Here is a 15,566-nt window from a genome sequence, read left to right as displayed (position 1 = left end):
CCACTGTACTTTCAGTACAGCAGAAATTACTGTAGCCTTCTCCAATTGTGAGACCATATGTGAACAGAGGTGTGTCATTCCAAATTATGTTCAATCAGTTGGATTTACACCAGGTGATTCCAATCAAGGTGTAGAAACATCTCAAAGATCTTTAAGAGAAATTAGAGGCCCCAGAGTTAAATTTCAATTGTCATAGCAAAGGGTCTACATACTTACGGTGGAGTAAAAAAAGTATTCGATTTCCTGATAATTTTGCATGTTTGCATACAGACAAATAAATGATCAGTCTTTAATTTTATTGGTAGGTTTATTTAAACATTTTAATAAAATAAGTATTTGATTCCCTATCAATCACCAAGATGTCTGGCTTCAAGGTGTCTTTAACCCCTTAAGGACGCAGCCCTTTTTCACCTTAAGGACTGAGCCCTTTTTCGCAATTCTGACCACCGTCGCTTTACGAATTAATAACTCGAAAACGCTTTTACCGAATATTCTGATTCTGAGATTGTTTTTTTCTTGACATATTCTACTTTATTTTGGTGGTAAATTTTGGTGGGAATTCCCACGGGTGTATGCACATGCCCCACATCCTTAAGGACTCGGGATGCAGGGCATATGCATACACCCGGCGTCCTGAAGAGGTTAAAACAGGTTAAGATTTGAGATCAGAAACACTCTCCTAAAGGGAGTGCTATTAATCTCAGCTTGTTACCTGTATAAAAGACACCTGTCCATAAAAGCAATCAGATTCCAAACACTCCACCATTCCCAGGACCAAAGAGCTGTCCAAGCATATCAGGGACAAGATTGTAGACATACACAAGGCTGGAATGGGCTACAAGAAAACAAAAAACAATCCGCAATTGAGCTAAAAACATATCACTTTATTACTATCATTAAAACCCTATTACATCAAATATCAAATACATAGAAAAATTACTCTTAGGTAAATAAACCAACAGTTCTCCTGAGATGAACACCTGTTTATCCCAACGCATTTCCCCTCTTATGCTATAAGGCGGGTTCATCAGGGGATCACTAATAGAATGATATACAGGAAGGGGGAAATACATTGACAAATGTACACAGAATGATGAGCAATACAATGTGACAACAAAGTGTTAAAAATCATCACAAGACGAATGTCAAGATAGCACTTAGCAATCCACACAGATTAGATAGATATAGATAGACATATTGCTTGAAGTGGACAGCTGCTGGTCCTCCCAACAGTCAATGGACTAGTATAGGATATCAAGAAGGGGGGGGGGGGGTTGTCAAAATAGGCAGAATCCACCATAGAGGCCAGATAGACAGTATTCCTCTCCAATAAGGGGTGTCCTGATATATAGATGTTCCCTCAAAATAGATAGATGCTTTTTAACCAGATAAGTGACTCATACTCCTTATACTAGTCACAAGATATAGATGGCCCAGATATCACAAGTTCCACCTACAAAAAAGTCTGTGTCTCTAACCAGTTCACAGGTTGTCCACAAAAACGTCTTGAGATGTCCCCATTTGCCGCTATAATCCCATCATACTGGTCCCCAGTCCTGTATTCGCATGGGTATCAAACGCGGCAACTGCCGATCCAGGCTAGAAGACCATCGTCAAGCAGCTTGGTGAGAAGTTTACAACAGTTGGTGAACTTATTAGCAAAGGGGAGAAAGACAAAATATCTGTCAATCTCCCTTGGTCAGAGGCTCCATGCAAGATCTTACCTAGTGGAGTTTCAATGATCAAGAGAACGGTGAGAAATCAGCCTAAAACTACCTGGGAGGATCTTGTTAATAATTTCAAGGCAGCTGGGACTATAGTCACCAAGAAAACAATTAGTAACACACTACGATGTGAAAGAGTGAAATCATGTAGTGCCAGCAAAGTCCCTCTGCTGAAATGGTACCTCTCATCAAATAAACTTTTGATATATTTTACATTAATGAATGTTGAATAACTTTCCAATAGCATGTTAATGAAAAATATGCTTCTTTCTATTGTATTTTTCCCGATCAGTCCTGTCAGCAAGCATTTCTGACTCATGCTGGAGTCCTAAACACTCAGACCTGCCAGCCTGCTTTGTTCACAGCCAAAGAGGCTGTGAACAAAGCAGGCTGGCAGCTCTGAGTGTTCTCCTTTGTGAAGAAAGCAGACTGGCAGCTCATAGTATTTAGGACTCCAGCATGAGTCTGAAATGCTTGCTGCCAGGACTGGTAGGGAGACCCCTAGTGGTCATTTCTTCAAAGTGGAAAATTAAATAGAAAGAAGCATATTTTTTAATAACATGCAATTGTAAAGTTATTCTGCATACATTAATCTATAATATATCAAAAGTTTTTTTTGATGAGAGGTACCCTTTAAGAAAGCACATGTACAGGCCTGTCTGAAGTTTGACAATGAATCATTCAGAGATTCAAACAGGCCTGTTTATGTGCTTCCTTAACAAGGGTCAAATTGTGATGACTAAGATGAATGGGTCACAGCATCTTGAAAATGGCCTTATGTTGTGTTTCTAGTATGCATCAATGAATCATGATAATTCTACACAGCATGTAACCTGATAAGGCATGGGGTGGTTAGCCACAGGACATTTGAATTGCCTCTGGCTGCCCTACTGTTTTTATGGATGCTTTCTAAGAGCATCCTCTTTAACAACAATGGAGGAGCCTTCCTAAGCCACCAAATAGTGGCCGACATGCCCCCTTCATTCATCTCTATAGGAGAGCCGGAGATATAGCATTTGTGTTTCCTGGCTCCCCCATAGAGATGTGTGCATGTCGGCCACCGCTTTGTGTGGGGGTCGACATGCTCTGTCCCTGGGGAGAGCCGTGGTGCCGCGCAGAAGATTGCAGAAGGGCCCCAGACACTTATCCCCTATTCTTTTTTATAGGGGATAAGTTGTCCTGCACCACAGTACTCCTTAATGATAGGCCTTATTTTCTAGGTTTAGGATACCTTTGGTACTTGTATCCTGCTCTGTTGATAAACAACATTTTACTCTCTTTTCGACAGTTACGCAAGAATTTCCTCTCATGTGGCAGTGGTGGGTGCAAATAGGTAAGTTCTATAATTTTATTACTAAGTCAGATATCTTTTAATGCTTAAGCATTTCTGTTTGTGTAGTAAATAAGATCTGAACATAGGCTTTTTTTATTGTTAAAATAAATAGAAACTGATACATTTTCTTTTCATCTTTTTAAATTTTCTGATTCAATTACAGTAATTTCTTTCAAAAACAGCACCACACCTGTCCTTAGGTTATTTGTGGTATTACAAATTAGCTCTATTCACCAAGCTGCAATACCAAACATAACCTGAGAGCAGGTGTGGTGCTGTTTTTATAAGAAACCTGTTTTTCTTATTATGGATACCCCCTTTAAAGGGTTAATTTTACTGATTAACAATTGTTGTACTAATAATAAATAACTCTTTTTACAGGTTGTGGACTGTTCCTTATGATTTTATCTGGTCAAACTCTAGCATACTTCACATGCAGAAACTCAAGTCAAAGGCATATATCAACTATCTAACCAGACAACAAATTATGTGTCATATATATGTATATATGGAAAATATATATACAGGGTCATTTATATGGATACACCTTAATAAAATGGACATGGTTGGTGATATTAACTTCCTGTTTGTGGCACATTAGTATATGTGAGGGGGGAAACTTTTCAAGATGGGTGGTGACCATGGTGGCCATTTTGAAGTTGGCCATTTTGAATCCAAATTTTGTTTTTTCAATAGGAAGAGGGTCATGTGACACATCAAACTTTTTGGGAATTTCACAAGAAAAACAATGATGTGCTTGGTTTAAACGTAACTTTATTTACAAGTGTCTGACCACTTATAAAATGTGTTCAATGTGCTGCCCCTTGTGTTGGATTGTCAATGCAACCCTCTTCTCCCACTCTTCACACACTGATAGCAACACCGCAGGAGAAATGCTAGCACAGGCTTCCAGTATCCATAGTTTCAGGTGCTGCACATCTCATATCTTCACAGCATAGACACTTGCCTTCAGATGACCCCAAAGATAAAAGTCTAAGGGGGTCAGATCGGGAGACCTTGGGGGCCATTCAATGGGTCCACGACGACCAATCCACTTTCCAGGAAACTGTTCATCTAGGAATGCTCGGACCTGACACCCATAATAAGGTGGTGCACCATCTTGCTGGAAAAACTCAGGGAACGTGCCAGCTTCAGTGCATAAAGAGGGAAACACATCATCATGTAGCAATTTTGCATATCCAGTGGCCTTGAGGTTTCCATTGATGAAGAATGGCCCCACTATCTTTGTACACCATATACCACACCATACCATCAATTTTTGTGTTCCAACAGTCTTGGAGGGATCTATCCAATGTGGGTTAGTGTCAGACCAATAGCGGTGGTTTTGTTTGTTAACTTCCCCATTCACATAAAAGTTTGCCTCATCACTGAACAAAAGCTTCTGCGTAAACTGAGGGTCCTGTTCCAATTTTTGTTTTGCCCATTCTGCAGCACCTGAAAGCACCTGTGTTGCTATCAGTGTGTGAAGACTGGGAGAAGAGGGTTGCATTGACAATTCAACACAATGGGCAGCACATTGAATACATTTTATAAGTGGTCAGAAACTTGTAAATAACTCATGAAAGAATAACGTTGCGTTAAAACCAAGCACATCGTTGTTTTCCTTGTGAAATTCCCAATAAGTTTGATGTGTCACATGACCCTCTTCCTGTTGAAAAAACAAAAGTTGGATTCAAAATGGCCGACTTCAAAATGGCTGCTATGGTCACCACCCATCTTGAAAAGTTTCCCCCCTCACATATACTAATGTGCCACAAACAGGAAGTTAATATCACCAACCATTCCCATTTGTTAAGATGTATCCATATAAATCGCCCACTCTGTATTTGTAAATCTATGATCTTTATCAAATAACTAGTAAATAAAATATTATAAAACCATAATTGTTGTGTTTCTTCTTGAGATGAACTGATGGAAACCTTCCCCGATCAAATTCAATTATTATTGCTGGCAATGAATTGCTTGCTAGTCGGCAACAGATAATACAAACGGTTTGGGGGAGGAACAATTGCATGTGGATCGATTTATGAAAGGCCTTTTAAACTAGTGCTAGACAACTTATGTCATCAAATGATGCTATATGTCACCAAGTGTAAATGAACCTTTTCTCCACAACAAACGTTTTGTACAATTAAGGCAGAAAATAATATACCAAAATCTTCAATTGCTGCTAGCCTGCTTGTTGCTGGTTTCTAAATAACAACAAAACAATGAAAAATAAGTTTCCTCTTCGTCGTAAGGCAGCACAGAAGTGATCTTCAAGTCCCTCTGACCCCTCCCTATGACCGCCCACCTAGATAATTTACAAAATAGAATTATGCAAAAAAAAAAAAAAAGAATATCTAAATGGTTCCTGGACCAAAGACAGCTCACCAAAACCTTTGCAGGGTCTTAAAGGGGTATTCCAGGCCAAAACTTTTTTTTTTATATATCAACTGGCTCCGGAAAGTTAAATAGATTTGTAAATTACTTCTATTAAAAATTTTTAATCCTTACAATAGTTATTAGCTTCTGAAGTTGAGTTGTTGTTTCCTGTCTAACTGCTCTCTGATGACTCATGTCCCTGGAGCTGTGCAGTTCCTATGGGGATATTTTCCCATCATGCACAGCTCCCGGGACGTGACATCATAATTGAGCAGTTAGACAGAAAACTTCAGAATCTAATAACTATTGGAAGGATTAAGATTTTTTAATAGAAGTAATTTACAAATCTGTTTAACTTTCCGGAGCCAGTTGATATATATATATATATATATATATATAAAAAAGGTTTTGCCTGGAATACCCCTTTAACTGCCTGTGGTGGTCATTGGAGCAATAGTAACTTCCATTACCAGTGTGAGGTCCTCCTGATTAGAGGGGCAAATTACACCAGTGCAGAGTCCTGGTGGCATGCAACTCACGGTCTTGATGTTCTAGAATAAGACAGATGTTTTTACTTTATTGCAGATGCGTACTATCTGGCTTTCATCTGTAAGTGTACCATTTGCTTTATCAGCATGTGTGAAATTCTGGCAGATGAATTTTTGTCTGGTGTGGGGTCTCGGGGTGTTATAAAATCTATGACCTTTTGCCAGAGTATTGAAGGCAGTTCAATGCCGTTGCGGAGTCCCAGCATATGTAATGTTCCAGTCCGGTGCGGGGTCACATTGTGTAGACATTACTTTATGCCAGAGTGCTGCCTGTCAAATATGGCTGATGCGGGGTCCCAGTGTGCATTGTTACAGGAGTAACTAGATCGTCCATGCAGGGTCCTGGCAATACTTATGTAGTCTGGTTCGGGGTCCTGGCATTTAAATAGTTTTTTTCTAGAGCGGGACCTGTGTATACTTGTGTCTTTTAGTTTACTTGCCTAAATCAGTCTGTGTCTCTTACACTCTGCCTCGATGGTCTATGTACTGGTCTGTTCTGCTGTACAGACTTTGTCTTAAAGGCCTAGAGAGCCCTTACAGTTGGTTTATGATGTGCTGGGTAGCTGGACTCTTAGTCTGTAAAAGTAAAGAAGGGTTTAGGTATTTACTTAGCATTTTTACCTTTTTATTTTTAGATGTCTTGTCACTGCATTAGTTGTCCTGAATATTTACCTAAAGATGTTACTTCTAATCTGTGCACTTTGTGTAGTTCACCTGATGGCAAAGAAATTCTTCTCATGGTTTCGAACTTATGTGCAGGAAACATAGGTCACTGTGAAAAAGACTCAGAGGGCATAACGCTGTAAGGCTGGGTTCACACTACGTTTTCTCCCATACGGGAGCGCATACGGCAGGGGGGAGCTAAAACTTCGCGCTCCCGTATGCCTTCGTATGCGCTCCCGTGTGTCATTCATTTCAATGAGCCGGCCGGAGTGAAACGTTCGGTCCGGTCGGCTCATTTTTGCGCCGTATGCGCTTTTCCCCTGGACCTAAAACTGTGGTCAACCACGGTTTGAGGTCCGGTCGTAAAAGCGCATACGGCGCAAAAATGAGCCGACCGGACCGAACGTTTCACTCCGGCCGGCTCATTGAAATGAATGACACATGGGAGCGCATACGAAGGCATACGGGAGCGCGAGGTTTTAGCTCCCCCCTGCCGTATGCGCTCCCGTATGGGAGAAAATGTAGTGTGAACTGTTTCTTCTTCTGCAACAGACAGTGAGGTTGCCTCGTATTCTGAATCTGATTCTGTAGCTGAGGACTATTCTCTCTTCAGGAAAGTTGACAAGTTGATCAAACAGGTCAAAAAAAGCTTAAAAAGATGTACAGGCAGTCAGGGCTCAAGTCCTGCAGGAATGTGTAGGAACTGAGTTCCTGCACTTTTTCCACAGCAGGAACATGGTTCCCATTAGCAGGAGCCCTGCAGGACCAGCCCTTGAGTGGAAATCTTGGGTGAGTTCCTGCACTTTTTTTCCCAGGACTTGACCCCTGCAGGCAGTGCAAGATAAACAGGGGTTGTTCTACTTCCCAAAGAAATCGACAGTCATCAAAACCTGAAGTTAATAATGAACTAGCGGAGTACCCGGCGTTGCTTGGTTTTTCCTTCCTAATCCTTGTTGGGGAGGAAAATAAACAAAGGAGGAAGCTTTTGACTTCATAACCCGTCCTCATATATTGTTGTTATATCTCAACCCCATATCCCGACCTCCTATCCCGTCCTCCTATCCTGACCTCCTATCCCATCCTCCTATCCTGTCCTCCTATCTCGACCTCCTATCCTTACCTCCTATCCCGACCTCCTATCCCGTCCTCCTATCCCGACCTCCTATCCTGACCTCCTATCCCGTCCTCCTATCCCGTCCTCCTATCTCGACCTCCTATCTTGACCTCCTATCATGACCTCCTATCCCGTCCTCCTATCTCGATCTCGTCCTCCTATCTCGACCTCCTATCCCGACCTCCTATTCCGTCCTCCAATCTGGACCTCCTATCTTGACCTCCTATCATGACCTCCAATCCCGCCCTATCTCGACCTCCTATCCCATCCTCCTATCCTGTCCTCCTGTCTCGACCTCCTATCTCGACCTCCTATCCCGACCTCCTATCCCAACCTCCTATCTCGACCTCCTATCTCGACCTCCTATCACTACCTCCTATCCTGACCTCCTATCCCGTCCTCCTATGTCGACCTCCTATCCTGTCCTCCTATCTCGACCTCCTATCTCGACCTCCTACCCCGACCTCCTATCTCATCCTCCAATCCAGTCCATCTATCCCAGCCTCCTATCTCGACCTCCTATCCCGGCATCCTATCCCGTCCTCCTATCTCGACCTCCTATCCCGACCTCCGATCCCGACCTCCTATCCCGGTCCTCCTATTCCATCCTCCTATCCCACCCTCATATCCCAACCTCCTATCCCGACCTCCTATCCCGACCCGTAATATGTGTACCAGGTATTGAAATATCTCCAGGCGTATGGAAGTTATGTGGGAACATACATTTCCCATCGATTTGCATGGGACTTTAAACAAAAACCCCGACCCTCACAAATGGGGGTAGTTAAGGGTTAAATTAACTATCCTATATTTTAAGTGGACATATAAGTAACATGTGACCAAGTATTATCTAAATATTTCCAGCCGTTTGGAAGTTATGCAGTAACATATATTTCCCATTGACTTGTATGGGACTAAACATAAACCCCGCCCCTGGCAAATGGGGGGGGGGGGAGTAAGGGTTAAATCACCTATCCTATGTTTGTTGTTGACATATAAGTAACATGTGTGCCAAGTTTCATTTTAATATCTTTAGCCGTTTGGACGTGATGCTGGAACATACACACACGTACACACATACATACATACATATACACACACACACACACGTTGAGTTTTATATATGTAGATAAGCAGTGGAGTAAACCAGATAAGCGGTTGGACCTGGGGTATAGAGCAATCTACAGGTTGGATCCTGAGGAGTCATCTAGCTGTAAAGTGCCTGGTAGAGTAGACCCTGCAATTGCTAGATTACCCAAGAAGTCATTTTTCCAGCAGATGACTCGGCTCTCCTTAAAGATTCCATGGACAGGAATGCTTTTCCTCTCTCCTGTTGGAGAAGAGCATTGGGATAGACCGCATCCTCTTTTTTTGTGTGAACACATTCTGCACTTTTTCTTGCACTTGGTTGAATTGAGCACGTACCTCGGCTCTTAAAAAGAGTTTACATAAAGAGGTCTAGAAATGTGCAACCTAGTGAGCCATCAACAGTTACTCCCGGGGAAGTGGTCACTAAATCATAGGTTTTTTAAGTTTTAAGACCAAATAAGTATTTGGTCAATAACAAAAGTTCATCTCAATACTTTGTTATATACCCTTTGTTGGAAATGACAGAGGTCAAACTTTTCCTGTAAGTCTTCACAAGGTTTTCACATATTGTTGCTGGCAATTTTGCCCATTCCACAATGCAGATCTCCTCTAGAGCAGTGACGTTTTGGGGATGTCGCTGGGCAACACAGACTTTCAACTCCCTCCAAAGGTTTTCTATGGGGTTGAGATGTGGAGACTGGCTAGGCCACTCCAGGACCTTGAAGTGCTTCTCACAAAGTTACTTCTTTGTTGCCCAGGCAGTGTGTTTGGCATCATTGTCATGCTGAAAGACCCAGCCACATTTCATCTTCTGATAGAAGGAGGTTTTCACTCAAAATCTCAGGATACATGGGCCCATTCATTCTTTCCTTTACACGGATCAGTCGTCCTGGCCCCTTTGCTGAAAAACAGCCCCAAAGCATGATGTTTCCACCCGCATGCTTCACAGTACTGTAGGTATGGTGTTCTTTGGATGCAACTCAGCATTCTTTCTCCTCCTAACACGACAAGTTGAGTTTTTACCAAAAGGTCAACTTTGGTTTCATCTGACCATATGACATTCACCCAATCCTCTTCTGGATCATCCAAATGCTCTCTAGCAAACTTCAGATGGGCCAGGACATGTACTGGCTTAAGCAGGGGGACACGTCTGGCACTGTATGATTTGAGTCCCTGGCGGCGTAGTGTGTTACTGATTGTAGCCTTTGTTACTTTGGTTCCAGATCTTTGCAGGTCATTCACTACGTCCCCCCCCATGTGGTTCTTGGATTTTTGCTCACTGTTCTTGTGATCACCCACGGGGGGAGATCTTGCATGGAGCCCCAGATCGAGGGAGATTATCAGTGGTCTTGTATGTCTTCCATTTTCTAATAATTGCTCCCACAGTTGATTTCTTCACACCAAGCTACTTGGCTATTGCAGATTCAGTCTCCCCACCCTGGTGCAAGTCTACAATTTTGTTTCTGGTGTCCTTCGACAGCTCTTTGGTCTTGGCCATAGTGGAGTTTGGAGTGTGACTGTTTGAGATTGTGGAAAGGTGTCTTTTATACTGATAAATAGTTCAAACAGGTTCCATTAATACAGGTAACAAGTGGAGGACAAAGGAGACTCTTAATGAAGAAGTTACAGGTCTGTGAGAGCCAGAAATCTTGCTTGTCTGTAGGTGACCAAATACTTATTTTCCACCATAATTTTCTAATAAATTATTTAACCCCTTAACGACGCAGGACGTAAATGTACGTCTTGGTGATGTGGTACTTAACGCACCAGGACGTACATTTATGTCCTGAGCATAACCGGGGGCATCGGAGCGATACGGGCATCATGCGCGGCAGGTCCTGGCTGTGGATCAATACAGATCACAGCATCTGCAGCATCGCGATCACTTAACAGGATGATCGGATCGACCGCAGCGCTGCCGCGGCGATCCGATCATCCTGCACGGCAGACGGAGGTCCCCTCACCTGCCTCCTTCCGGGAGTCTTCTGCTCTGATCTGCCTTCCCGCAGACCAGAGCAGAAGATGACCGATAACCCTGATCAGTGCTATGTCCTATACATAGCACTGAACAGGATTAGCAATCGAATGGTTGCTATAAATAGTCCCCTATGGGGACTATAAGAGTGTAAAAATAAAAGTAAAAAAAGTAAAAAAATAAAGTAAAAAAATTGGAAAAACCCCCTCCCCCAATAAAAACGTAAATTGTCCCATTTTCCCTATTTTACCCCCAAAAAGTGTAAAAAAAATTATTTTATATACACATTTGGTATCGCCGCGTGCGTAAATATCCGTACTATTAAAATAAAATGTAAATGATCCCGTACAGTGAACGGCGTGAACGTAAATAAAAAAAAAAGTCCAAAATAGCTGCTTTTTTTTTAATAACATTTCATTTCCAAAAAAATGTATAAAAAATATAAAAGTTTTGTATAAGCAAATATGGTATTAATAAAAAGTACAGATCACGGTGCAAAAAATGAGCCCTCATACCACCGCTTATACGGAAAAATGAAAACGTTATAGGTCTTCAAAATAGGGGGATTTTAAACGTACTAATTTGGTTAAAAAGTTTGCGATTTTTTTTAAGCACAACAGTAATAGAAAAGTGTATAATCATGGGTGTCATTTTAATCTTATTGACCCAGAGAATAAAAAACACATGTCATTTTTACCATAAATTGTACGGCGTGAAAACAAAACCTTCCAAAATTAGCAAAATTGCGGTTTTCTTTTTAATTTCCCCACACAAATAGTATTTTTTTGGTTTCGCCATACATTTTATGGTAAAGTGAGTGATGGCATTACAACAGACAACTGGTCGCACAAAAAACAAGCCCTCATACTAGTCTGTGGATGAAAATATAAAAGAGTTATGATTTTTTGAAGGGGAGGAGGAAAAAACGAAAACGTAAAAATAAAATTGTCCTTAAGGTCCAAATGGGCTGAGTCCTTAAGGGGTTAAAAATCAGACAATGTGATTTTATGGATTTTTTTTCTCATTAAGACTCTCATTGTTGAGGTATACCTATCATCTTTTTAAGTGGGAGAACTTGCACATTTGGTGGCTGACTAAATACTTTTTTGCCCCAGTGTATGACTGACGAGGAGTGGTCCACTGTGATGGCGCTCTTTGTCAGAGTCTAATAGGTTGTCCCAAGCTCTTTCTCCAGCATAGAGTGTATAAAACGCCAATGTTCTTACAAATGATTGGGGTAAGGTCTGATTCTGTATGTCCACGGTGTGGTAGGTTGGAGGCACATCTGGTGCATATGATCTGGGATTGCCCCCTTTTGGATACTTATTGGAGGGAAGTGGTTAACCTTATCCGGACGGTGTATGGGGTGAAATTATCTCGGCTTCCTAAGTTGTGTCTGCTGGGTCTTATCGGTTGTGGACAGGAACCCTCTCTGGTGGAGATTGGTGTACTACGTGTTCTGTATCAGGCCCGGAAACTGATTGTGCAATACTGGATTAGGCCTACTCCTCCAGATGTGGCAGATTTGATTGCTCGGGTTAAGTTTATAATTAGACTAGAAAAGGGGATCTACATTAAAGGGGTATGCCGGGCAAAAACATTTTATCCCCCATCCAGGGGATAAAATGTCTGATGACTGATTGGGGGGGGCCCACCGCTGGGACCCCAGCGATCTCCCTGCAGCACCCGCATTCTATGCGGGAGCTGCATCTCCAGTTTTGTAAACCTCCAGACTGGGACTGGGGACGGGGCTGGGGACGTGATGTCACGCCACACCCCCTCCATTCATGTCTATGGGAGGGGCTTGATGCCCATTACGCCCCCTCCCATAGACATGAATGTAGGGGGCGTGGTGTGACATCTCGTCCCCAGTAAAAAATGTTTTTGCCCAGAATACCCCTTTAAACAAGAGGTAGAACGGAAGTTTGATGAGGAAATTTCACCCTCCTGTAGATGGAACATAGTTGTTGGTCTCTGCACTCCCTGATAGTGTGTGGGCGATGATGTGTGTATAGGTGTGGGTAGTCTGTGTGAGCGTTCTCTGTTTGTGTCTGTAATGGATGACTTCTGCTGTGGTGCCTGGCCTGCTCCTATTTGTTCCCCGTTATACTGCAGCCTACTTCTGGGAGGCCATGTCCTGCTCAATTTCCTTATTTGTATGATTTGCTTCACTGTTTTTCTGCTCTTCAATAGCCTGATATATTAGGGGTGTGGGGATGAGGCGGATTGTATGTTTGGGGGGTGGGTGTTGATGGGGTGGAGGGAAATGGGGGGTGGGTTGTTTGTATGTCTGTTACTTTATTTTTGCATTTAAAAAGCTTCTATAAAAATTATCTGATTTAAAAAAAGCTCCACAAAGAGCTTCTTCGTCGAGCTTTATTAGTGTCTTTGGCCCAGGAACCCATTAGATGTTGTGTTTCTGCTCAATTATTTTTTGGGTCCTAGGGAAGAGGGCACAGGGACCTGAAGAAGCAAAAATACAGTTAGTAAAAATTTAAACTATAGTCACCAAAACCTAAGGAAGACACATTAGAGGATGCTAGGACTTGAATTTTATCAATATAAACACACAAACATAAAAAACACAACCCCCCCCTCTCCTAGAAACCCTCCCCACCTCCCCAACAACACCCCCCTCCCACAAATAGTCCAATAACCACCAGAAGTCTAAGTGGATATGCACCAACCTTCAAAATGGACAGGAGCTTGGCAGATGAAATTAGTGCCCCATATATCACATAACATTAAGTAAAACATTACAGACAGTTTGGCACATAGATACATAAAAAAAGGTTTCAGGGCAGAAACAACAGCAACATATAGTAAGACAACATGCAATACTGAAAATAAGAGAACTCAAAGGTGCTTGGAGAACAATGAGTGAGAGGTCTGTGTACCAGGAGACCCCCCCCCCCCCCCCACAGGCTCCACCAGATCAAGGAGAAGATAGCCCCTTAGAAACCATCTGAGCCCAATCGGTAAGCAGGCACCCAGGAGCCCCATTCCATATGGAGCTTACGCATAGACTTTCTCTTCTTTTCTCTAAACCGAGCGGTTAGATCAGCTACAGTAAAAGGACTGGCTCTTATCCAGTACTGAACTATGAGTTTTCTGGCCTGAAAAAAAATATGCAAAATCCCCAGTTCGACCCCAGACGGCTCCATCCTACATCTTATAAGACCTAACAAACATGGTTTAGGCTCCAATGGTAACATAATTACATATACGATGTGAATGAGCATTAGCACATCCCTCCAGTAAGGTCCCACACCATGTGAAATAGATAGCCCCCGACTGGCCACACCTCCGGCCGGTGGAATCTGCCTATGTAGTACAAGGATCAACTGTGACAAGTGATTGGCCTCAGAAAGATATAGCAATGGGGTGACAAACCAGTAGCCCACTCCTCATCTAACAGAGGTCCCAGATCACCCTCCCATTAACTGAGGACAAAGAAGGGAAATTTCTCATGGTGGGACTGTAAAAGTTCTTTATACAGCCATGAGATAACACCTGCTGATTCTGATTTGGTAATGATCATCTCCAATACAGCATTAGTATGGATCCCCAGGGATATCGACCTACCCTGCACCTCATAAACATGACACAGTTGCAGATATCTAAAAAAGGAGAAATGCGGCAGCTGAAGCTCAGTCAGGATATCCCCAAACAATTTAAATAAACCATTTGTGCACAGCTGCTCCAATCTATGTAACCCCTTCCAGATCTCAGCATCACGGAAAGAGGAAAATTCAGGCAAACCAGGGTTGTGCCACAAAGGTGTAAATTAAGTGCATCCCGTTAAACCTAGCATAGTCATAGCCTTACCCCAGACCTTACACAGTAAATGGTTAGTGGGGGAAGCATCAGGGGGCTAGTAAGAGCACCAATTTACAGAATATGTAGAGGTACATGCCCACCATTCTTTGCCATAAACCATCTACCCTTGGGGACTAAAGTTATCCCCGCCCAGCCTCTAATTTCATGTGACTGGGAGGTGAGAAAGTATAACCAAGGATTAGGTAAAGCCAACTCACCAGAGGTCTTACTCCACTGCAATGTCTCTACCCGAATACTTGCATACTAGCCCCCCCCCCCCACAAACAAGCTCTTGGAAGAGGCGCTGTATTCTTTGAAAGTACGCCATCACATAGGACTCACATTTTACTGACTTTTAATGAATAGAGTAGCTTCACCTTGTCTTCCACAGAAAATCTTTTGTTAACCTCTAAAGGACCCAGCCATTTTACACCTTAGGACCCGGCCATTATTTGCACATCTGACCACTGTCACTTTAAACAATAATAACTCTGGAATGCTTTTAGTTATCATTCTGATTCCGAGACAGTTTTTTCGTGACATATTCTACTTTAACATAGTGGTAACATTTTTTGGTAACTTGCATCCTTTCTTGGTGAAAAATCCCAAAATTTTATGAAAAATTTTTAAATTTTGCATTTTTCTAACTTTGAAGCTCTCTGCTTGTAAGGAAAATGGATATTCAAAATATTTTTTTTAATTCACATATACAATATGTCTACTTTATGCTTGCATCATAAAATTGACTTTTGGAAGACACCAGAGGGCTTCAAAGTTCAGCAGCAATTTTCCAATTTTTCACAAAATTTCCAAACTCACTATTTTTCAGGGACCAGTTCAGGTTTGAAGTGGATTTGAAGGGTCTTCATCTTAGAAATACCCGAAAAATGACCCCATTATAAAAACTGCACCCCCC

The 15,566-nt window shown here is 42.2% G+C and overlaps 1 protein-coding gene across 4 annotated transcripts in view; it reads left to right on the top strand.

Annotated features, from left to right (window-relative positions):
* The window catches only part of LOC130356153 (transmembrane protein 244-like), a 40,553-nt gene extending 36,952 nt beyond the window's left edge, over positions 1–3,601 (top strand). For all 4 annotated transcript variants that reach the window (XM_056557252.1, XM_056557251.1, XM_056557253.1 and 1 more), the window contains 2 exons: positions 3,013–3,057; positions 3,439–3,601. In XM_056557252.1, the coding sequence (XP_056413227.1) occupies positions 3,013–3,057; positions 3,439–3,530 (137 nt within the window). In that variant the 3' untranslated portion in view covers positions 3,531–3,601. The remainder of the gene's footprint in view (positions 1–3,012; positions 3,058–3,438) is intronic.
* Positions 3,602–15,566: the final 11,965 nt, after the last annotated feature.

Source organism: Hyla sarda, chromosome 2 (genome assembly GCF_029499605.1).
Source record: "Hyla sarda isolate aHylSar1 chromosome 2, aHylSar1.hap1, whole genome shotgun sequence".
Classification (NCBI taxonomy): domain Eukaryota; kingdom Metazoa; phylum Chordata; class Amphibia; order Anura; family Hylidae; genus Hyla; species Hyla sarda.
Note: the sequence above shows the minus strand (reverse complement) of the source record. Positions and strands in the feature narration are given on the sequence as shown.